Source organism: Phalangium opilio, unplaced genomic scaffold (assembly GCF_054372755.1).
Source record: "Phalangium opilio isolate 3A_F unplaced genomic scaffold, DU_Popi_V2 ptg000002l_1, whole genome shotgun sequence".
Classification (NCBI taxonomy): domain Eukaryota; kingdom Metazoa; phylum Arthropoda; class Arachnida; order Opiliones; family Phalangiidae; genus Phalangium; species Phalangium opilio.
This window is the reverse complement of record NW_028324144.1, coordinates 4,248,711-4,272,176: the sequence shown is the minus strand read 5'-3', so window position 1 is coordinate 4,272,176 and position 23,466 is coordinate 4,248,711. Positions and strand designations below refer to the sequence as shown.

General features: G+C 36.4%; 4 protein-coding genes across 5 annotated transcripts; 2 read left to right on the top strand and 2 right to left on the bottom strand.

Annotated features, from left to right (window-relative positions):
* Positions 1-262: 262 nt before the first annotated feature.
* On the top strand, positions 263-10,968 carry LOC149718379 (RNA polymerase II-associated protein 1). Its single transcript, XM_089843287.1, has 10 exons — positions 263-602; positions 2,071-2,730; positions 2,792-2,893; positions 2,957-3,379; positions 3,679-4,139; positions 5,530-6,283; positions 8,521-9,176; positions 9,643-9,808; positions 9,879-10,100; positions 10,800-10,968. The coding sequence occupies exons 1-10, from the start codon at positions 387-389 to the stop codon at positions 10,917-10,919; spliced, it is 3,780 nt and encodes a 1,259-aa protein (XP_089699413.1). The 5' UTR covers positions 263-386; the 3' UTR covers positions 10,920-10,968.
* LOC149718378 (uncharacterized) lies at positions 10,888-19,199 on the bottom strand. Of its 2 annotated transcripts, none has more exons than XR_016369010.1 (8): positions 18,887-19,183; positions 18,162-18,764; positions 17,978-18,096; positions 16,664-16,810; positions 14,314-14,565; positions 13,073-13,505; positions 12,497-12,734; positions 10,888-11,125 (listed from the first exon to the last, which is right to left on the bottom strand). XR_016369010.1 is itself a non-coding variant. In XM_089843398.1 (8 exons), the coding sequence occupies exons 1-8, from the start codon at positions 18,905-18,907 to the stop codon at positions 10,990-10,992; spliced, it is 1,953 nt and encodes a 650-aa protein (XP_089699524.1). In that variant the 5' UTR covers positions 18,908-19,199; the 3' UTR covers positions 10,888-10,989. The 2 variants fall into 2 exon arrangements, 1 of the variants encoding a protein (XP_089699524.1); XM_089843398.1 differs by having other exon boundaries at positions 12,497-12,738; positions 18,887-19,199.
* Positions 19,200-19,778: 579 nt separating this feature from the next.
* On the top strand, positions 19,779-20,499 carry LOC149718377 (uncharacterized). The gene is made up of 2 exons (XM_089843932.1): positions 19,779-19,925; positions 19,990-20,499. Exons 1-2 carry the CDS (start codon positions 19,842-19,844, stop codon positions 20,368-20,370), a joined length of 465 nt encoding a protein of 154 aa, XP_089700058.1. The 5' UTR covers positions 19,779-19,841; the 3' UTR covers positions 20,371-20,499.
* LOC149718376 (molecular chaperone MKKS-like) lies at positions 20,360-22,981 on the bottom strand. The gene is made up of 4 exons (XM_089843551.1): positions 21,881-22,981; positions 21,195-21,373; positions 21,002-21,118; positions 20,360-20,791 (listed from the first exon to the last, which is right to left on the bottom strand). The coding sequence occupies exons 1-4, from the start codon at positions 22,833-22,835 to the stop codon at positions 20,393-20,395; spliced, it is 1,650 nt and encodes a 549-aa protein (XP_089699677.1). The 5' UTR covers positions 22,836-22,981; the 3' UTR covers positions 20,360-20,392.
* Between the last annotated feature and the right edge of the window lie 485 nt (positions 22,982-23,466).

Here is a 23,466-nt window from a genome sequence, read left to right as displayed (position 1 = left end):
AAACCTTTTGAGCGGTTTATAATTCATGATTAAATAAAATGATTTCATTTTGTTTTGCGTTTTAAAAATGGTGTCAGTATAGAATTTGCATTAAAATTTCTAAAAAACAATTTAAAATTTTCACGATAAATTTTTGGCTTGTTTTTGGGCTGGATAGTTTAGATCTTAGGCAGTTTTTGGGCTTCTTTTCGAAACACCGATTGGCGGTTTTTTGGGCTTGTTTCCAATTTGATTTTGGCGGGTTGAAGGTTTTCAATCTGGCATCCCTGCTTTTAAGTAGACGACAACAGTAAACAAGGCACATGTGACGTGTTTAACCGCGCGTTTTCAACCGTGAAAAACAGCGTGCTTTTGACAGATACATTAATTGAATTTAAGAAGTAATTATGGATAATAAACGACCAACTGCCAGGGACACGGATGAGGATCTTATAAAGTTTCAGAATGAGTTTTTATCTTCGAGATCTAAACCCGCAGTAACAATTGTGAAACCAACATCCAAAGATAAACCAAGTACAAAGGAAGGTGCGACAGCAAGTACTTCTAAAGATACCAAAGATGAAGTACTTGAGGACCCTCCATCAGTTCTTCTCAAAATATCCGTAAGTTCTACCACGTAATTGGTTCTTTTATGTTCATCCTCTAACTCAGGGTCCATAGAGAAACTGGACAACATGGATAAGTCAGGGATTTGGAAAATAGGGGAAAAAGTCGGGGGTAAGTCAGGGATTTGGAAAATAGGGGAAAAAGTCGGGAATAAGTCAGGGATTTGGAAAATAGCTGAAAAAGTCGGGGATAAGTCAGGGATTTGGAAAATAGGGGAAAAAGTCGGGGATAAGTCAGGGATTTGGAAAATAGGGGAAAAAGTCGGGGATAAGTCAGGGATTTGGAAAATAGGGGAAAAAGTCGGGGATAAGTCAGGGATTTGGAAAATAGGGGATAAGTCAGGGATTTGGAAAATAGGGGAAAAAGTCGGGGATAAGTCAGGGATTTGGAAAATAGGGGAAAAAGTCGGGGATAAGTCAGGGATTTGGAAAATAGCTGAAAAAGTCGGGGATAAGTCAGGGATTTGGAAAATAGGGGAAAAGGTCGGGGATAAGTCAGGGATTTGGAAAATAGGGGAAAAAGTCGGGGATAAGTCAGGGATTTGGAAAATAGGGGAAAAAGTCGGGGATAAGTCAGGGATTTGGAAAATAGGGGATAAGTCAGGGATTTGGAAAATAGGGGAAAAAGTCGGGGATAAGTCAGGGATTTGGAAAATAGGGGAAAAAGTCGGGGATAAGTCAGGGATTTGGAAAATAGGGGAAAAAGTCGGGGATAAGTCAGGGATTTGGAAAATAGGGGAAAAAGTCGGGGATAAGTCAGGGATTTGGAAAATAGGGGAAAAAGTCGGGGATAAGTCAGGGATTTGGAAAATAGGGGAAAAAGTCGGGGATAAGTCAGGGATTTGGAAAATAGGGAAAAAGTCGGGGATAAATCAGGGATTTGGAAAATAGGGGGAAAAGTCGGGGATAAGTCAGGGATTTGGAAAATAGGGGGAAAAGTCGGGGATAAGTCAGGGATTTGGAAAATAGGGGGAAAAGTCGGGGATAAGTCAGGGATTTGGAAAATAGGGGAAAAAGTCGGGGATAAGTCAGGGATTTGGAAAATAGGGGAAAAAGTCGGGGATAAGTCAGGGATTTGGAAAATAGGGGGAAAAGTCGGGGATAAGTCAGGGATTTGGAAAATAGGGGAAAAAGTCGGGGATAAGTCAGGGATTTGGAAAATAGGGGAAAAAGTCGGGGATAAGTCAGGGATTTGGAAAATAGGGGAAAAAGTCTGGGATAAGTCAGGGATTTGGAAAATAGGGGAAAAAGTCGGGGATAAGTCAGGGATTTGAACTTTTTTCCTAAAAAGTCAGGGACAGGTCATGGATTTTGTTTGGTATATCAAACCATGCTTCTTGCAATGGTAAATATGGGCCAGGTGTAATTATGAAGTGGGCTCTGGGATTTCGTCAGGGATAAGCTGGAAAAGTCGGGGATTTTCAATATAAAATTTCGTCCGAACCCTATAACAATATTCTTACAGGAACATCAACCCAATTACAATTACTCAAGTACTGATTTTCAAGTTAAGAGTGAGATATCCTTTCCGCGACCTTTTAAAAGAACCATAGACCAAGCTGAACCCCAACAAACTAAAGGAAGAAAAAGTATTTTCGCGCAAGAAATGAAGAAACGTAAAGGTGCTGCTCGATCTCACGCGTCCTTTGGAAGTTGTCTCCAACAAGAGAAAACCAATCTTAACATCCCGCACCAAGACATTCCTGACCAAAGCCACATAGTTGATGGTACTGGTCTCAATTCCACGGAGGAATCTAAGAAAATCCATCAGGAAAATCTCGAAAAATTAAAAACAATGTCGAAAGAAGAGATTGAGGAACACAAGAAACAAATCCTTTCACATTTGGACCCAAAAATAATTGAATTCTTGCGAGCACGCAACAAAGACCAACAACCTAACCAAGAAGCCAAGGATAAACCACAACCAACTAAAAAAGTTTCGTTTTCGACTGAAGAAGTTAAAATGGACGCTGAAGAAAGTTCCGAAGCCGAAATACCCGAAGACGAGTTACCAATAACTCCGGAACAAATCAAAGCCAATAAATGGTTAGGAATGAATAAAATTGAATGGAAGAAACTGGAATGGATGAAAAGTCTTCCTGAACCCAAGCCATTTGATCCACAAGTACTTAGAAAAAAATAAACAGCGAAGTCTCGAACTACTTTAACTCCAAACTTTTATTTAGACCGGAAACTCGGCAAGATTTGACTTGGAAGGCAACTTAATTACTGGAAAAACTGATGTACCAATTCATCTTGGTCTTCACCATCATGGAGATGAACCAGAAGTACTTAGAGAGAGAGAGAAAACGATGTCCTCCAACTCGATTTAACCATATCCTTTTCAACAGAAACCAGGATACACTTTCGAAGAACTTTTCAGACTAACTCGTAGTGGTTTAGCACCGCAAAGATGTCTGGCATTGAATACAATGTCCCATATACTGTCCCTAAATTCCAAGGGTAGATTCGACGATGTCCTAACTGAACCATTACTACCACAGTTAATCCAAAGCGGACTCGTGACGCTTCTTAGATACGCGATCGATGATGAACAAGCTTCAGTATGGACAGCTGGAATTGCCGCCTTACATTCGTTATTAGTCTCCCAAGTAGGTGAGGAAGCCTTAGACCAAGTATTCCCGTGGACAAATGGACACGTGTGTCCATTCCTGTGTCCAGAGGAATCCCCCATTATAGTTGAAATTGAGGATGAAGATGAACAAATTGAGAAACTGAAAGATCACGAGATTGTGCAGAAAGACGTCATCCTGGTTTGACCATAGATTCATTAATTAGCAGTCTTATTCCTGATCAGCGCCATCTACCCATAGCGGCGACTTTGAGAACTACTGTAAGCGGTAAGCCAATCAGATGTCGCTAAAATCTGGTGACATCACTGACTGGCACTCTCGTGATCTTACCAAAAATGAAATGACGTCACCAGATTTTAGCGACATCTGATTGGCTTGCCGCTTACAGTAGTTCTCAAAGTCGCCGCTATGGGTAGATGGCGCTGATCAGGAATAAGGCTAATTGATTTACTATGGCTCTATAATCAAATCTTTTCCAGGGACTAATGAGAATGGATTTACTTCCCAGACTTCGTTACTTAATCGAAGTACTTAAACCCGATACCTTAGTCGTTGATAACATTCTGGGAATCTTAATTAGAGTTGCCAGGCATTCCCCCCAATTGTCGGAACATCTTTACAAATGTCCAGGCTTAATCGAAGCCATTTGCGGTTCATTTCTTCCGCTTCATTGGACTACGGGTTCCAACGTAAACTCTTACGATACCATCGCGTCATCGAGAATGGCGCTGAAATTAATGCGAATCTTGGCAAGCGCCGATGTAATAATTGCCGAAAGATTGCTAAACAAACACAAAATTGATACGACGTTAAGAAGCTATTTGGCGTGCAACCCAAATGATGATCGAACAACGTTGAATGAAATGTTGAAGTTGAGTGTAGAAGCATTGAGAACGTGGAAGACGTTTTTGCACTATGGTTTAACAACGGAGATATTCTTGTAAGTTGACAGTAACTGAAGTTTGCACCATTTACAGTCCATTGGTGTTCGAGTCCCTTTTTTTTTCGAGTGTCGAACTTAACGAGTATTCGACTCGATACTCTTAACTTAACGAGTATTCGGCTCGATACTCTTAACTTAACGAGTATTCGGCTCGATACTCTTAACTTAACGAGTATTCGGCTCGATACTCTTAACTTAACGAGTATTCGGCTCGATACTCTTAAATTAACGAGTATTCGACTCGATACTCTTAACTTAACGAGTATTCGACTCGATACTCTTAACTTAACGAGTATTCGGCTCGATACTCTTAACTTAACGAGTATTCGACTCGATACTCTTAACTTAACGAGTATTCGGCTCGATACTCTTAACTTAACGAGTATTCGGCTCGATACTCTTAACTTAACGAGTATTCGGCTCGATACTCTTAAATTAACGAGTATTCGACTCGATACTCTTAACTTAACGAGTATTCGACTCGATACTCTTAACTTAACGAGTATTCGACTCGATACTCTTAACTTAACGAGTACTCGGCTCGATACTCTTAACTTAACGAGTACTCGGCTCGATACTCTTAACTTAACGAGTATTCGGCTCGATACTCTTAACTTAACGAGTATTCGGCTCGATACTCTTAACTTAACGAGTATTCGACTCGATACTCTTAACTTAACGAGTATTCGACTCGATACTCTTAACTTAACGAGTACTCGGCTCGATACTCTTAACTTAACCAGTATTCGGCTCGATACTCTTAACTTAACGAGTATTCGCCTCGATACTCTTAACTTAACGAGTATTCGACTCGATACTCTTAACTTAACGAGTACTCGGCTCGATACTCTTAACTTAACGAGTATTCGGCTCGATACTCTTAAGACTTAACTTAACGAGTACTCGGCTCGATACTCTTAACTTATCTAGTACTCGGCTCGATACTCTTAACTTAACTAGTACTCGGCTCGATACTCTTAACTTAACGAGTACTCGGCTCGATACTCTTAACTTAACTAGTACTCGGCTCGATACTCTTAACTTAACGAGTATTCGACTCGATACTCTTAACTTAACGAGTACTCGGCTCGATACTCTTAACTTAACGAGTATTCGGCTCGATATTATTAACTTAACGAGTATTCGGCTCGATACTCTTAACTTAACGAGTATTCGGCTCGATACTCTTAACTTAACGAGTATTCGACTCGATACTCTTAACTTAACGAGTATTCGACTCGATACTCTTAACGAGTACTCGGCTCAATACTCAAACCAATTACTCTAACTTAACGAGTACTCGGCTCAATACTCAAACCAATTACTCTAACTTAACGAGTACTCGCACACCACTGGTGTACACCGCTATACTAACATCTCTTTACAGTGATCTGTTTCCGATCTTCATGGGTCGTCTTGAATTCTGCCAGAATTTAAGTTCTAACGATATTTCTCATCGTGGCGATTTAAATTTCGCTACCGCATTCATTTCATCCTTAAGTACTCTAACTAAACTTTCCGCCATTATCAACGAGGGTCAATTTGTCTCTGTCCTTTCGTTAATAATTCAAATAACAAAGAAATGGACATTAGAAATGATTGAAGCTTGTCCAAATGACATGTCCGAGGGATGGTCCGCTTTATCAGCGAGTTTAGACTTTCTAAAATCATTCTTTGAGACATTCGTGTCCTCCGCGGAGGAATACCAACATGAATTTGATCAATTTAAGATGATTGTTGAAAAGTTGATTACGCATTCGACTTTCGCTAAGATTTCTTCTAAAATTAAGATTTTTTCTTCGCTGTTGGATTCAAATATAACAACTTCTTCGCGTTATCCAAATGCCTTACCGCAAACTGGAGCTGTTTTGTTAGACAGAAAAATCGCCAATGTTTTGAATGTTGGGTCTTTCGTGCAGTTTCAAGTGTCTCTTTCAGGGGCTTTGTTGTATCTGGCGAAAAATCATCCTAATTTAAACAAAAATGTGTTTGCAATTTATTTCAACGAATTGGGATACTATCTAAAGAGAATTTACGAAAAATTTCAAAAGTATAAGGAGGTTCAAATGAATTTGGATTGGTTTTCCAAATTTGAGATGATTTTGGTTGTAAATGCCTTGCAGATAATTGGTACTGGAAATGTAAGTTTGTTTTGGCTGGTTTGTTCGAAAATGTGGGGCTGGGCGAGTACCACTTAGTAAAGAGTACCGAAAATTAACCGTTTCTATTATCGACTCGAGTACTCGCGACTACACTAGTAATTTAGCATAGAAATCGCTAGCATTTAAGGCTTTAAGCCTAGTACTGGAGACGAACGGTGAAAATCGCGTATTAGCTTCAGTACTCGATCCTATTATTCGACTTAATAACCTATTAGCTTCAGTACTCGAAGCAGTTATTCGATTTTACCTCGTATAAGCTTCAGTACTCGAAGCAGTTATTCGATTTTACCACGTATAAGCTTCAGTACTCGAAGCAGTTATTCGATTTTACCGCGTATTAGCTTCAGTACTCGAAGCAGTTATTCGATTTTACCGCGTATTAGCTTCAGTACTCGAAGCAGTTATTCGATTTTACCGCGTATTAGCTTCGGTACTCGAACCAATTGTTCTATTTAATCGCGTATTACCTTAGGTACTGGAACGAATTATTCAATTTAATCGCATATTAGCTTCAGTACTCGATCCTGTTATTCGACTTAATCACCTATTAGCTTCGGTACCCGAACCAGTTATTCGATTTAATCGCGTATTAGCTTCGGTACTCGAACCAGTTGTTGAATTTAATCGCGTATTAGTTTCGGTACTCGAGCTAACTATTCGATTTAATTGAGTATTCGCTTCGACTCTTTTTTAATCAAGTACTTGCCTCGCTATTCGAACCAGTTACTCGATTTGAGTATTCGCTACGGTACTCCAACCAGTTATTCGATTCAATCGAGTAATCACTTCGGTACTCTAACCAGTTACTCGCCTCGATACTCGAAACAGTTCCTCGATTTAGCAGAGTACTCGCCTCGGTACTCGAAACAGTTCCTCGATTTAGCAGAGTACTCGCCTCGGTACTCGAAACAGTTCCTCGATTTAATAGAGTACTCGCCTCGGTACTCGAAACAGTTCCTCGATTTAGCAGAGTACTCGCCTCGGTACTCGAAGCAGTTATTCGATTTTACCTCGTATAAGCTTCAGTACTCGAAGCAGTTATTCGATTTTACCACGTATAAGCTTCAGTACTCGAAGCAGTTATTCGATTTTACCGCGTATTAGCTTCAGTACTCGAAGCAGTTATTCGATTTTACCGCGTATTAGCTTCAGTACTCGAAGCAGTTATTCGATTTTACCGCGTATTAGCTTCGGTACTCGAACCAATTGTTCTATTTAATCGCGTATTACCTTAGGTACTGGAACGAATTATTCAATTTAATCGCATATTAGCTTCAGTACTCGATCCTGTTATTCGACTTAATCACCTATTAGCTTCGGTACCCGAACCAGTTATTCGATTTAATCGCGTATTAGCTTCGGTACTCGAACCAGTTGTTGAATTTAATCGCGTATTAGTTTCGGTACTCGAGCTAACTATTCGATTTAATTGAGTATTCGCTTCGACTCTTTTTTAATCAAGTACTTGCCTCGCTATTCGAACCAGTTACTCGATTTGAGTATTCGCTACGGTACTAAAACCAGTTATTCGATTCAATCGAGTATTCACTACGGTACTAAAACCAGTTATTCGATTCAATCGAGTATTCACTACGGTACTAAAACCAGTTATTCGATTCAATCGAGTATTCACTACGGTACTAAAACCAGTTATTCGATTCAATCGAGTATTCACTACGGTACTAAAACCAGTTATTCGATTCAATCGAGTATTCACTACGGTACTAAAACCAGTTATTCGATTCAATCGAGTATTCACTACGGTACTAAAACCAGTTATTCGATTCAATCGAGTATTCACTACGGTACTAAAACCAGTTATTCGAGTCAATCGAGTATTCACTACGGTACTAAAACCAGTTATTCGATTCAATCGAGTATTCACTACGGTACTAAAACCAGTTATTCGATTCAATCGAGTATTCACTACGGTACTAAAACCAGTTATTCGATTCAATCGAGTATTCACTACGGTACTAAATCCAGTTATTCGATTCAATCGAGTATTCACTTCGTTACTCTAACCAGTTACTCGCCTCGATACTCGAAACAGTTCCTCGATTTAATAGAGTACTCGCCTCGATACTCCAAACAATTCCTCGATTTAATGGAGTACTCGCCTCGGTACTCGAAACAGTTCCTCGTTTTAATCGAGTACTCACCCAGCCCTAACGAAAAAATACACGAATTTCACCCATAACTTGATAACTTTTCAGGTTTCATCAGTTGATGTTGAATTTTACCACGAATTATCGTTAACCCTCCCACCATTCGTACTAACAATTCTAGGCGAAGAATGGTTAAATAAACTACTGGATTTCGCTATATTCAACCCAGTTTACTACACAAACTCCTTTATGGACGAAGTTAGAAATCGTTTGGCGACATTAAGGGTTACTGATACCCAACCGATAAACAAATCAAATTTAGAGAAAAACTTATGCAGAATCAAATCCAATTACTCCATCGCGTTTAACTGGCGTTTCACTAAACCTACGAGTTCCAGTTTAGTTCATATCCCGTTCAAAGCTTCGAAATTGAATAAAACAAGTCCTTGGAGACGTTCAAAGGCTCTTAAAGAATGGATTTTCCTTCCCCTAACGATGGAAAAATTGGAAAATAACGCTGTAAGCGTTGAACGATGTTTAGATTGGATCTTTTTCCTTATGAAGAACCGAAAAACCTCATTTACGAGGTTGTTTACACCCGGAAAAATATTCACCAACATCGCGACAATATTCTTGATGGAAGGAGAACCATTCCTGATACCCGAGATTAAAATGATTCTATCGGATATTTTATCTTTCTACATTAATAACTGGCCGACCCCACTTTTAAACGAAGCCGAAATTGGTTTCCCGATCCTAGAACTGTAATTATGGTTCTAATAGACCAAATGGTCTATTTTTTGTAGATGAGAGGGAAAGTATGACAATGGCCATAGAGCCTGTGTTAAAAAACGCGGACATCAAAGTTTCGCCAATAACTATTTAGTTTACTAGTGACTGATGGACTTGCAAACTCGCGACTGAAAGTAGTTCAGACATTTATCCTCCTTGGTTTAACCATAACCCACTCGATCACGCGCATCACGACGCAAGCTGGTCGCGCTATAGCTAAATTACCGAGATTACACACAATAGCAGACGACGGTAACCGCGTAACCGCGAATTAACACAAGACCTATTTAAAGGGAGTGAACAGTCCCAGTATAGCTACGCCAATAAAACCTTCAACTAGGGCGAAACTCTGATGACTCGCGACTCGACTTTTGGCCATTTTCATACTTTTCCTCTCATCCACTTTTGGTTTTACTTACACCTTAATTTTTAATTAAGGTTTGAAGAATTAATTAATCATTTTGAAGCGACATCTTACGGAGATAAACTCTACGCCAATCTTATAATTATTTTTCTACAAGCGGCTTACCCACCTCAGTTCAAAACCTTGTTCTTTAAAGAACATCGAATGGCATTAACGTTCATTAGATTGAACTTAACTGAGGTTAATTTAATGATAGCGGGCGTTTCGTGAAGGAGTCGGTAATTAATAATTATCTTCATGATTATTTTAGAGTATGTTACCGATTCATCTCTTTATAACTCCGTTGGAATGTAACGAAGAGGTTTTGGAAATTTATTTCCAAATGTTGCTTAGCGGTGCTTTTTCGCGTATACCATTGCTACAAGCAATTGCAATGCATCATTTGTATCATTATCTATTTACAACAGAGTCTGCCGAAGAACGTTTTAGAAACAAAGCTTTAAAAACGCTCGCTGGACTTAAAAACAAAAATGTTTGTTCAATATTTGATTTGTCTTAATCGATTAATCGCCTCTGAATACTTGAATTCAATTCGATTAATCAAACTTTTTCTTTCAAATAATTGATTCTTTCGATTAATTCAACCTTTTTCCTTTCGATTAATTCAACCTCTTTTTCTTTCGATTAATTCAACCTTTTTCTTTCGATTAATTCAACCTTTTTCATTTCGATTAATTCAACCTTTTTCATTTCGATTAATTCAACCTTTTTCATTTCTATTAATTCAACCTTTTTCCTTTCGATTAATTCAACCTTTTTCATTTCGATTAATTCAACCTTTTTCCTTTCGATTAATTCAACCTTTTTCATTTCGATTAATTCAACCTTTTTCATTTCGATTAATTCAACCTTTTTCTTTCGATTAATTCAAGGTTTTTTCTTCCAATTAATTCAACCTTTTTCATTTCGATTAATTCAACCTTTTTCTTTCGATTAATTCAAGGTTTTTTCTTCCAATTAATTCAACCTTCTTCTTTCGATTAATTCAACCTTTTCCTTTCGATTAATTCAACCTTTTCCTTTCGATTAATTCAACCTTTTCCTTTCGATTAATTCAACCTCTTTTCCTTTCGATTAATTCAACCTCTTTTCCTTTCGATTAATTCAACCCTTTTCCTTTCGATTAATTCAACCTTTTTCGATCTCGTTAATTTCAAATTTCTACTTCCAGAAATCATGCGATGACCTATTAAAATTCCGGGAAATCTGCCTGATTACCAGAACAGTAAAATATTACGATGAAATTCCATCAAACGTCGCTAAAAACTTATTAAACTTTAATGTAAAATAAATAATTTTTTAATTTGAACTCAAACAGAATAAAGCTTCGACAATATTTTTCTTTGTTATGTTTTGACTTTTTAAATTTCTTTGGCAAAATCTTCAGGCACCAATTTGTTCAATAGGTCTTGTAGCACGATCATAGCGGCTGGAAGATTGTTAGGACAGTAACGGCTTAACCAAACTGCCCTATTTTGATCCATTAATCCCAATAACCTTAGAAAAGATATTTGCACCAAGTTATAGGGACGGATTTTTAACAATTGGAAATTTCGACTACTCTACGGATGTGCGAAAATTCCTAGATTAATCGCCTCTTCAAATGATTAATTTTTGGTTTAGATTAATCGTAAATTAAACTTTGGATTCAATTCGATTAATCAAACTTCTGTTGATTAGTCGCCTCTTAATATTGAATTCAATTTTATAAATCTAGTTTCTCTTTCAATTACTCGCTCCTGAACATTTGTATTTTGAATTCAATTTGATAAATCTAGTTTTTGTTCAATTACTCGCTTCTGAACATTTGTATTTTGAATTCAATTGGATTAATCGCTTCTCAATATTTTGAATTCCATTCGATTAATCGCTCCCGAATATTTTAAATCCATTCGATTAATCGCCTCCGAATATTTGAAATCCATCTGATTAACCGCCTCTGAATACTTGAATTCAATTCGATTAATCGCCTCTGAATATTTCAATTTCATTTGATTAATCGCCTCTGACTATTTTTAATTCCATTAGATAAATCGCCTCTGAATATCTCAATTCCATTCGTTTAATCGCTTCTGAAGAATTCAATTCGATTAATCAATTGAACCTTTTCTTTCGATTCAACCTTGTTTTTCGATCATTAATTCAACCTGTCTTTCGATCATTAATTCAACCTGTCTTTCGATCACCAATTCAACCTGTCTTTCGATCATTAATTCAACCTGTCTTTCGATCACCAATTCAACCTGTCTTTCGATCATTAATTCAACCTGTCTTTCGATCATTAATTCAACCTGTCTTTCGATCATTAATTCAACCTGTCTTTCGATCATTAATTCAACCTGTCTTTCGATCACCAATTCAACCTGTCTTTCGATCATTAATTCAACCTGTCTTTCGAACATTAATTCAGTAGTAATGACTATATATGCAGCAATCCAAGATGGCCGCCATCTTGAATTGCTGTATCTGTATAGTCATCACTACTGAATTCAACCTGATTCTTCGAATATTAATTCAACTTTGATATATCTGTATAGTCATCACTACTGAATTCAACCTGATTCTTCGAATATTAATTCAACTTTGATATTCGATTAATTCAACTTTGATATTCGATTAATTCAACTTTGATATTCGATTAATTCAACTTTGATATTCGATTAATTCAACTTTGATATTCGATTAATTCAACTTTGATATTCGATTAATTCAACTTTGATATTCGATTAATTCAACTTAAGCATTTCGATTAATCGTTAAAAATGTTGAATAATTGCCGATTTTATAAATTTCCAATTTGGTCCGTGTCTCAATAATCAAATCAAAACAGACGTAAAATTCTCGAATATTCGCACATCTCTATTATACCTATTCGCTAAGTCAGTTCTAGCAGTTCCAGGCAAATTAGCGACCCCTGCATTTATAACGTAACATCCGACGGAAGCGTCAGGATTTGCACCAGCTGAAACGAGGGATTTGCCAAGCCGGCAAGCTAATAGCATAAAATCTGCGACCAATAAGAGCTCGGAAAGAATTTCCCCGCTTTGAGAGCAAGAAATTTGAGATCGATGTAGGGACAATTGAACTTGGTTGATGGAACGAATCCCTTTCTATTAAATTTAAGTTAATCTTGACGTTTCCAACCCTTTAAAGGGACTGCAAAGAACGCATCGGCGGGCTGGTTAAAATCTTTTGAAATACGTCACAAGCACCACGTGACGCCATGCAGGTTACAAAGACTCCAAAACGGAGTGGAACTGGACATCTCGTAATTAGTTTTCGCGAGATTCCAGCGCCAATTACCTGAAGTGGTAATTTTCGAAATAAAACCAACTAAGCTTATTTTAACCACGCCTTTTCTCAGTCACGTGCCTGTGACGTATTTCAAATGATTTTTACCCAGCGCCGATGCCTTCTTTAAAGACCCTTTAAGTAATCATTTACTTGAATAGACATGGCGGTATTGCGATCAAATTCGCACGCATCGGGGTTCGTTAAAAGTAAATGAAGGAGCGAAACTTGTTTGTAGCTTTCTTTTGGTTTCAAATCAGTTTGGTGCGATAGTTCGGCCTCAATATGGGCCAAATCAATAATGGTTTTACCGATTACGTCATCGGTATCTTGTAGAATCAGTCGGTTTAAAACTGATCCTACAATCCGTTCAACGTCACTTTCCTCGTCTTCATTCGACTGAAGAGAACTAACGTTCCACGCTAAACCAGCGATGGATATAATACCAGGTAGACAAAGGGATAGCGGTAAGAAAAAGTTGTCGGTTGTAAGGTTTACGAGAATTCCCAAACATTCGGGTTGTAAGGAAGCAATTTCTATCAGTTGTTTTACGTAAGGGATGAAACCCTTTAGGCAACCGCCGATACTGAAATTTTACAATTACAACCGTCAATCAGTACTTTCCAGTTCCACGCAAAAGGGACAGGGACAGGGAGCCCAGCCAAAATTTAGAAAATTCCTTATAGGAAAAAAAGGATTTTTTCAAAGAATTATAGGATTTTACAGGAGAAATGTGTGTTTTTATAGGAAAATATAGGAATAAAAATACTATGTAGAAAAATCTCAAAGAAAAAAGGAAATGGGATTTTACTTGGATAAGAGAAACTTAATTAAAATCAGGGATAGATTTAATTTTATAAGTAGGAATGGAAATGTACGGTTAGTATTTACTCCAGTCCGACTCATAGACCACCCAGTATAGAGCCCCTCCCTCCAACACGTAACGAAAAGTTTAAATTATCTTATTGACTGCTCACTTAAACTACGTTTTGATGACGTTGCTGACGGGGACGGCGAAAAATACGTAATTCCTTTTTACCTCTGTCGCTATGACCCTCCCGCCTCTACTTTCATACCCCCCCCCGTCCCGTGGAAGGGGGTCCGTCCGGGACTTTGACGCGCGCCCAGATTACTCTGTTCTCCATTCCTACTTCTAAAATTAAGTCTATCCCTGCCATAGTCATATGTGACCTCGATAAAAGAGCTTCATTTGATAAATCTGATGCTAAACTATATGAAAACTTCGACTAAGTCAAAAATATAGGATATTATAGGACCTTTCGTGAAATTATAGGATAATATAGGACAGGTTCAAAAATATAGGATATTATAGGAATTAAAGGACCACTGGGCTCCCTGGGACAGGGATTTTTATTTTTTTTAAACCACCGCACCTGTTTTTGGAGGAACAATCAAAGCTAATGATATTTCTTTGGATGTTAACGCTGCGATTATTTGATACGTCATTAAGGACTAGAACGCTTCTCAATAAATCTTTCTCCAAAAGATTTTCAATGGGAAAACTAAGTAGTACTATGGTTGTGTTTAAGTCAATTGGTAGGAATCTTGTCCAAGATTCAATTTGAATTGGACCTTCTTGATTTTTTATTAAAAGTTTAAGGAGAATTGGTCCCAAAGATAAATATCTAGATATTAATCAAAAATAGCTTTTTAGGGTTTTATAACGTTTAGGCAGGGGTACTAGATGTTTTAAGAGAGATTCAAAGGGAGAGGGAAATTGTGGAGTGGTACACGAAATCCCATGCACTTCTCGCAAAATCTTTCTCACAAAATCTTTGAAGAAATCACAAAATTAAAGAGGGAATTCCTTAATCTTTGGCGAAATTGTGAAATCAAGATAAAACACGAAATCTTTGTTAAAATCACGAAATCTTTGTCGAAATCGTGAAATGAAAGAAGAAATCCCGAAATTTTTGGCGAAATCGCGAAATCAAAGAAGAAATTCCGAAATTTTTGGCGAAATCGCGAACTCAAAGAAGAATTCCCGAAATTTTTGTCGAAATCGCGAATTCAAATTAGTAATCCCGAAATTTTTGGCGAAATCGTGAAATAAAAGAAGAAATCCCGAAATTTTTGGCGAAATCGCGAAATCAAAGAAGCAATCCCGAAATTTTTGTCGAAATCGCGAAATCAAATTAGTAATCCCGAAATTTTGGTCGAAATCGCGAAATCAAATTAGTAATCCCGAAATTTTGGGCGGAATCGCGAAATCAAAGAAGTAATCCCGAAATTTTTGGCGAAATCAAAGAAGAAATCCCGAAATTTTTGGCGAAATCAAAGAAATCCCGAAATTTTTGGCGAAATCAAAGAAATCCCGAAATTTTTGGCGAAATCAAAGAAATCCCGAAATTTTTGGCGAAATCAAAGAAATGCCGAAATTTTTGGCGAAATCAAAGAAATCCCGAAATTTTTGGCGAAATCAAAGAAATCCCGAAATTTTTGGCGAAATCAAAGAAATCCCGAAATTTTTGGCGAAATCAAAGAAATCCCGAAATTTTTGGTGAAATCAAAGAAATCCCGAAATTTTTGGCGAAATCAAAGAAATCCCGAAATTTTTGGCGAAATCAAAGAAATCCCGAAATTTTTGGCGAAATCAAGAAATCCCGAAATTTTTGGCGAAATCAAGAAATCCCGAAATTTTTGGCGAAATCAAAGAAGAAATCCCGAAATTTTTGGCGAAATCAAAGAAATCCCGAAATTTTTGGCGAAATCAAAGAAATCCCGAAATTTTTGGCGAAATCAAAGAAATCCCGAAATTTTTGGCGAAATCAAAGAAATCCCGAAATTTTTGGCGAAATCAAAGAAATCCCGAAATTTTTGGCGAAATCAAAGAAATCCCGAAATTTTTGGCGAAATCAAAGAAATGCCGAAATTTTTGGCGAAATCAAAGAAATCCCGAAATTTTTGGCGAAATCAAAGAAATCCCGAAATTTTTGGCGAAATCAAAGAAATCCCGAAATTTTTGGCGAAATCAAAGAAATCCCGAAATTTTTGGCGAAATCAAAGAAATCCCGAAATTTTTGGCGAAATCAAAGAAATCCCGAAATTTTTGGCGAAATCAAAGAAATCCCGAAATTTTTGGCGAAATCAAAGAAATGCCGAAATTTTTGGCGAAATCAAAGAAATCCCGAAATTTTTGGCGAAATCAAAGAAATCCCGAAATTTTTGGCGAAATCAAAGAAATCCCGAAATTTTTGGCGAAATCAAAGAAATCCCGAAATTTTTGGCGAAATCAAAGAAATGCCGAAATTTTTGGCGAAATCAAAGAAATGCCGAAATTTTTGGCGAAATCAAAGAAATCCCGAAATTTTTGCAAAATCGTGAAATCACGAAATCCCTTAGGCTTTTTTGGGAATGTCAGACCCCTCAGGGCGTGTCATGCGCAGTAGGGTCTACGGGATTTCTAGTTCTTAGTACCATTCAAGGCCAAATCAAGGATGATGGAGGGGAAAGATACGAAATCGGAGAGAAATAGGCGCGCTAACTGTGGAACGGCTTAGGTCCGGTGGGACGCAAAAAAATGGGGGAGGAATACTCGGAATAAGACTTCAATTTGTCGTTGAAAGGGGATAAACAAAAGTGGATGGCGCGCGTTTTAGACTCCCGTTAAAATAACCCTCTACTGCAGGCGCGTCTAGGGAATGAACGTGATGAAAAGGCTCGAGCTAATCATCCCCCTTATAACATCTAGTATCCCTGGTTTAGGCCTAAAATTTGGCCTACTTTGGTTGCGGGAAGCACAGTAAAATTGACGAGTAAACTTCTCTCAATGTATCTAGATCAGTTTCTCGGCTATTAGGCGAAACTTCGAGTTCAGGAACTATGCTTATTCCCCATTGCGAACAAAATATATCAAGTTCTATCAATTCCCTAAATAAGAAGTTAATTCTTAAATTGTGCCAATTTTAAAGGAAACGTTCAGGTAACATAACATTATACCTTAAAATAACGGCCTTTTTCTAAATATAAAAGGACAAAACACTAAATAAAAATAAATTATCTGTTATTACGAAATTATTAGCATTAAATTAGTCTTAAAAACAATCAAGGACTACTGCGTCATCCGCCATTGGTTTAGTGACGTCTGCTAATGGAACCTCTTACGCGCGTGATCGAGCGGGCTATGCCTTACCTTACCGGAATTCAACCAATCACGTTTGGGCTAAGTGGTGACGCCATAAAACAAAATGGCGGCGCGGCAGTCCTCGTTTTTTTAGGACTAATTAAATGCTAATTATTTTGTAATAAGAGATCATTTATATTAATTTAATATTTAATTCCTTTTATATTTAGAAAAAGGCCGTTCTTTTAAAGTATAATGTTATGTAACCTGAACTTTTAATTTAACCATAGCCCACTTGATCACGCTGGCTGCACGCGCTATAGAAGCCCGCTCAATCGAAAATGAGAATAAAAAAGGTTCGGTCTAAAATTCAAACCCGTCTGGTTTTAACATGGGCGTCTATGGGAGGTGACCAGTTTTATCAAAAGTAGATAGATCTACTTTTGGTTTTATCAACGTTTTTGACAATATTAGTGCATCTACTGGTTCAAATCTCTTGATTTTTTAATGAGACGTGTATTGAAAGGTTTGATATTATCCTGTAAAATTTAAAGTCTTCAGCTATAATAGTTTTTTTTATAAAAAATAAAAATCATCACATAGTAGGGAAATTGAAGGATTTATTTCTCTACTATGTGATGATTTTTATTTTTTATAAAAAAAACTATTATAGCTGAAGACTTTAAATTTTACAGGATAATATCAAACCTTTCAATACACGTCTCATTAAAAATTCAAGAGATTTGAACCAGTAGATGCACTAATATTGTCAAAAACGTTGAAAAAACTGGTCCCCTCCCATAGAGGCCCATGTTAAAACCAGACGGGTTTGAAAGTTTAGACCGAACCTATGTGACGCGCCGTATTCGCGAGTTAACATGTAAAAAAAATCGTTTGGACGGGCTTCTAGAGCGCGTGCAGCCAGCGTGCGTGATCAAGTGGGCTATGCTTTAACATAAAGCTAGAAGTATTACATGGCTGATAATGATAGGGGCCAACAATTAGTTCCTGTTCGTGGATCAACCGTACATATTAAGTGTAAATAATTAAATTTCAATAAGGAAATTCCTTCGATTAAATGATGTAAAGTTTCCTAAGAAAAATTTAAGTTAACGTTGATTTTTGTGGCCTTAATTCTAAAATGTAAGACTAACTAACTTTTTTCATAATTTTCAAAGAGTTGAGGGACAAATTAATTTTTAAGGCTCGATAACTAAAAGATGGGTTGTCGTGTATAGTTACGGGTTGAAATCGGGTTTGTGGAGAATCTTTATTGGAATATATTTGAGCTAAGGTTTGAATCCCTCGATGTAGGCCTAATTTATCCTTAGCAAGAAGCTGAGTTTTTTCGGAAAGCACCAATGAATAACTTTCTCCGTTTGTCCCAAATAAGGACTCGTTAATCGAGCAATTAATATGTAATTTCTCTTCAACATCGATATTAATTTCTTCAATAAGACTACCGGTACTTTGATCGGAAGGAAACGGAAGAGAAAATGATACTTTGCACCCCAATTTCTCAAAGAAAGGGACGTAATTCTTCCAAATATTAATCGTTTCGTTAAGTAGGGTCCTAGTTGGAATGTTACATAAAACTATAATTAATTTAGAAGGGAAAGCTTTGAGTTCGTAATTCGCTCCATCATTGGATTTCCAATGTGAAGCTAAAGAGAAATGTCGAACACGAGGCCACAGCTCTTTCGATAAACAGTTTCTTTGTTCGAAATTAAAGTCATTTGATGATTTTTCAGTGCCACAGTCCTGTTAATAATTATAACACACACAGAAATTATTAAATTAACGACTACATCTTACCAAAGGACCGGGCTGGCCCGGCTGGGGGGATTGGAATTTTGGAAAATACCTAAGCCTCGGTCACTTACATTCTTTTCGGCTTCTAGCATAATTTGTTTGGTATTTTATAATAAGCAACCTCAATTTTATTTTAATTATTCTGTTCTCTGTTAGTAGCTTTAATTATTTAGGTTTATATGCATAACTTTGTCTAATAAATAGATTTTTAGAAAAATTGACAATTCAATGAAATCGCGACTTCGAAGTTCAAAAATCGAACTAGTAAATATATCCGTGAAGCAGACAGGACTGGAGGTTGCAACTTGAAGAAAAGAGTTGAGATGGAGTGGTAATGTTCGTGAGCCATGAGCATCTGCGAGTCTCCCAAGAGTACTTGCGCACGCCCCTACCCTTGGCAAGGGATTATTAATGACGTTTTCCATTGGCTGCTAAAAATCTGCCACCATGAAGCAAAATTAAACTAGACATAGATGCATTTATTGGAATTTTAAAGGAACTTTCATTCTCACTCCAAGAAGATTACTCCATAAAAAATGTCAATAGAAAACAACATAAGTGCTGCCACGTAGCGAATTTAAAAATGGAAGCTTGTTCTCGTTAATTAACCTCAATTTTTAAGACACGAGGGAATTGCGACTTTTTCTTACACGCCGAGGATGCTGTGAGAATTTTGTTGAGGCAGGGGTACAGAGGCTACGTTATAGGTATGAAGATCATTTAACTCCATCTTACTGTTCTAACCTCACTCCTCTAAGGTTGCAACTCCCAAAAACAACCGTCTTTGCCTTTGGTATTTAATAATAAACATCCCAGATTTTTACATTAAATAGTCTGTTCGCTATTTGTAATTTAAATTAGATTTATATGCCTAATTTTATCCAATAAATTACAAAGATGACAAAACGCTACTTTGAAGGTTTGTCTAACAGACGAAAGTTACGTCATTGAAGCAGACATCGGTGGATGTCAGAGAGGACACTCAGAACTGGAAATAAGCATTTTCTTGCAAAATTTTGAATAAACATGGACGATGTTTTTGACGAAGACGCAAATGAATTATCTCTAGCGAGTAAATCATGGGAAAAACTTGAAACTACATTCTTAAACGTACGAAAACAAGCCTATAAAATTTCCGTTGAAACCCTAAAAATCAATAGTTGTTACATTACAGGATGGTATGAGAGATGGAGTTATTGAAGGAAAAGAAAACATCCTTCAAGAAAGCTTCAACACGGGTTACTTTCAGGGGTTTTCTTCCGTTCACCCATTAGCTACATTAAGAGGGATAATTAGTGCTTTACATTCCTTGGGTTTATGCATAGAACTAACACTAAGAATGTCTACAATGTTATCGGAGCTTGAGAGCGAAGAAGCTACGAGACTCGAAGCTACTCACCCCGATGCCAAACCTTCAAATTCAAATACCCAAACCACTAACCAAAACCAAAAGAAAATAGAGAAATTCGAATGGTTAAAATCCGAATGTCGCAAACTAGCCTTACAAAATGACTTATCGGCTTTATGCGAAATTTTAGACAATGTTAAATTGTGAAACACAAACACTCGATCGATCTTTATTCCGTTTCATATAAACACAATGCAGTTCTTAACAATAAGGATGTGGTTTCTATCGCAATACTCAGCGCTGAATAAAATTGTTTATAATTATCAAAAATAATAACGTCTTTGTTTGAATTTATTTCCAATTCGTTCAAATCTTCCCAATATTGTAATGAAGATTTTAATTGATGTAGGCCTAAATTATCGTCTATTTTTATCATCCCACATTGGCATTTATCGAAATCGCGACAAAATAAATGACCGTATTTTTTATCAGTCATCAAATCGGAAGGAGAAATGCCTAATGGCGCCACTGATAATAGTAATCCATCGCAAAATGAGTCTACTCCATGAATAACACTATGTTCCGTGCATTTTAAAGAATTTGCGATTGTTTTGTATGAAGATTTGACCTAAAAAATTGTTTATCGTCAAAAAACTTAACATTATACCTTAAAAGAACTTTCGAAATTATCTCATTACAAAATAATTAGTATTTAATTAGTCTTAAAAACGAGGACTACTGCGCCGCCATATTGGTATGGCTGAGAGCCTGTTGATAGGTAGGGCAGAGCACACTCGATCACGCGCGTAAAACAAACGAGAAAAAACTTAATATTCACCTCTTTTTTTAAATGATTTATAAGGATAGCCTCGGAACAACCTGCTCCAGGAATTAAATTATTATCTTCTCTTAAAAACATCCCTTTTAAAATTTCATACGATTTTTGTATAATTGTCTGTAAATTTTTTGCAAAAATGTTTTAACCAATGTTGAAGTTTCTCTTATATTTATAACAAACATATTTAACTAACTTTAGTTTCCTGCGTAATTTCTTCTGATAAATTTCGAATTAAAATTGTTTGAAATGGAGTAGTTTTCTCCTTTCCTTTTATAGAAAGGTATTTTTTGTTTGAAATTTCAAGTTTTTCTATTGATTTTAGTTCCCCAAGATAAATAGGCCAGTTTTCAAATTTGTGATTAATTTGAGCATCTTAAAAAATATTATTTTCAATTATTTACGAGAATTTTAATCCAAATTCCGTTAAAGAAGAGTTCAGGTAACATAACTTTAAACCTTAAAAACCGGCCTTTTTATGAATATAAAACGAAAAAATATTAAAACAAAAATAAATGATCTCTTATTACAAAATAATTAGCGTTTAATTAAACTTAAAAATAATCAAGGACTACTGCGCCGCCCGCCATTGGTTTAATGTCGTCTGCTAACCGAACCTCTTAAGCGTGATCGAGTGGGCTATACCGGAGTGTCAGCCTGTGATAATTCAACCAATCCCGTTTGGGCTAAGTGGTGATGTCATTAAACAAAATGGCGGCGCAGTAGTCGTCGTTTTTAAGACGAATTAAATGCTAGTTATTTTGTAATAAGAGATCATTTATTTTATTTTTTAATATTTTCCTTTTATATTTAGATAAAGGCCGTTCTTTTAAGCTATAACGTTATGTTACCCGTACTTTTTCCTTTATAAATCAGTCTTACAGGAAACTCTCTTCAAAGTTTCCGATGATTCAGCTCCTAGTCTTTCAAGAACTAAAACACCCCGTCTTTCCAAATTGAGTCGTATTGTAGAGTGTAGGCCCTTTTGACACGCTAAGACTTCTACATTTTCTGACTCTAATATCTCAACTAATTCTTTCACTAACGGATCGTAACTTTCCCTCAAATTATCGAGTGAATATTCTAATTCTTGTTTTTCAATTAAACTTTCATCTAACGCTCCCGAAACTACGCAAATTTTAAAATGCTTCTGTTCTAATTTAGATTTAGGCTTAGAAGATATAAAATTATCAAATATTCTTTCGTCAAAGATGAAGTCGTTAACGTGAATAATAGCATTGTCTATTATTTTTGATTCCGACGGATCTGCACCTGGTATTGATAAAAAATCTACTCTTCCAAGTGTATACCCATTTTCCGTAGCTTCATTAGGAAGTGAATTAATTAACGCACGAACTAATAATAATGCCAAGTGTTTTACGTTCAAATTATTTAAATTTGAAGCTGGTTTGGATTTAATTAGATTCTCAGTAAAATTAACACAATCCTTAATATTATCTCGGTTTAATTGTATTTTAATCCTATTTATAATTATTAAACTGCGGGATCCAATCCAATCAAATATATCCCTAAATTTAACGCAGTTTAAACTTAATTGAAGCCAATTTGTTATGTAAAGAGTTAATTTAAAACCCCCGTCTTTATTCTTAGTTACGTAATTATTAACTACGCTAATAATTAACTGTAGTAAAGGGTCGTTAGTTTGAAACTCTTTAAGAATTTTTAACGACTGGGTAGTAACTTCAAGCTCATCTTCGTTACTAATTATTTTAAAATGAGCCGAAGGTCCGTGGGATGATTTACATATTTGTATCAATTTTCTTAAGTCTGATTGGGTCTTAGGGTTTTGATATAAATAACTGGACATACGGGACATTATTTACTACTATATTTACTATTCGCATTTATACATTTTAATCACAGGTTAAAGGTTATCTACTACTCTTGACCTTCAGGTTTGCCATATTTTATTCTGCGCCCTATTTCAAGTACTGGTAATTCACGTTTAGCTTCTTTGGGCACGAACTCTTCAACTTCTTGTAGTTTAAGCCATCCGTAATGAACACCAATCATTAAGGGTATCATTACAATATAAGGAAGATTGTCCTTAAATAGCTTCATTGCATTTTTACTTCCAGACATTTGTTAAGCCTTGGCCTGCCTATCGCCAAAACTTGAAATTTTATTCTTATGACTTTGAATAAATTGAAAACTAATGCGCAAAATATAAAACCTTTATGCTTTAAATTAAAATTCGATGTTTAAGAAGAGTTTTCATTAAAAATTACGTTTAAATACAGATATGTTTAAAGTTACATAATACATAAGGCTGACCGGCGTCTGCTACTATTACCACCAGAGAAAATGAGCAAAAGTGTTCTTCTAACGAAAAAAAATACTGAACTGAACGGAACTACAACTGTAAAGAAGTTGAAGATTCGCGGTGATATTTAAACGAAGTTTTAGAATAGTGCAAATATTTTTAGAAATTTATGAATTTTTAGAAC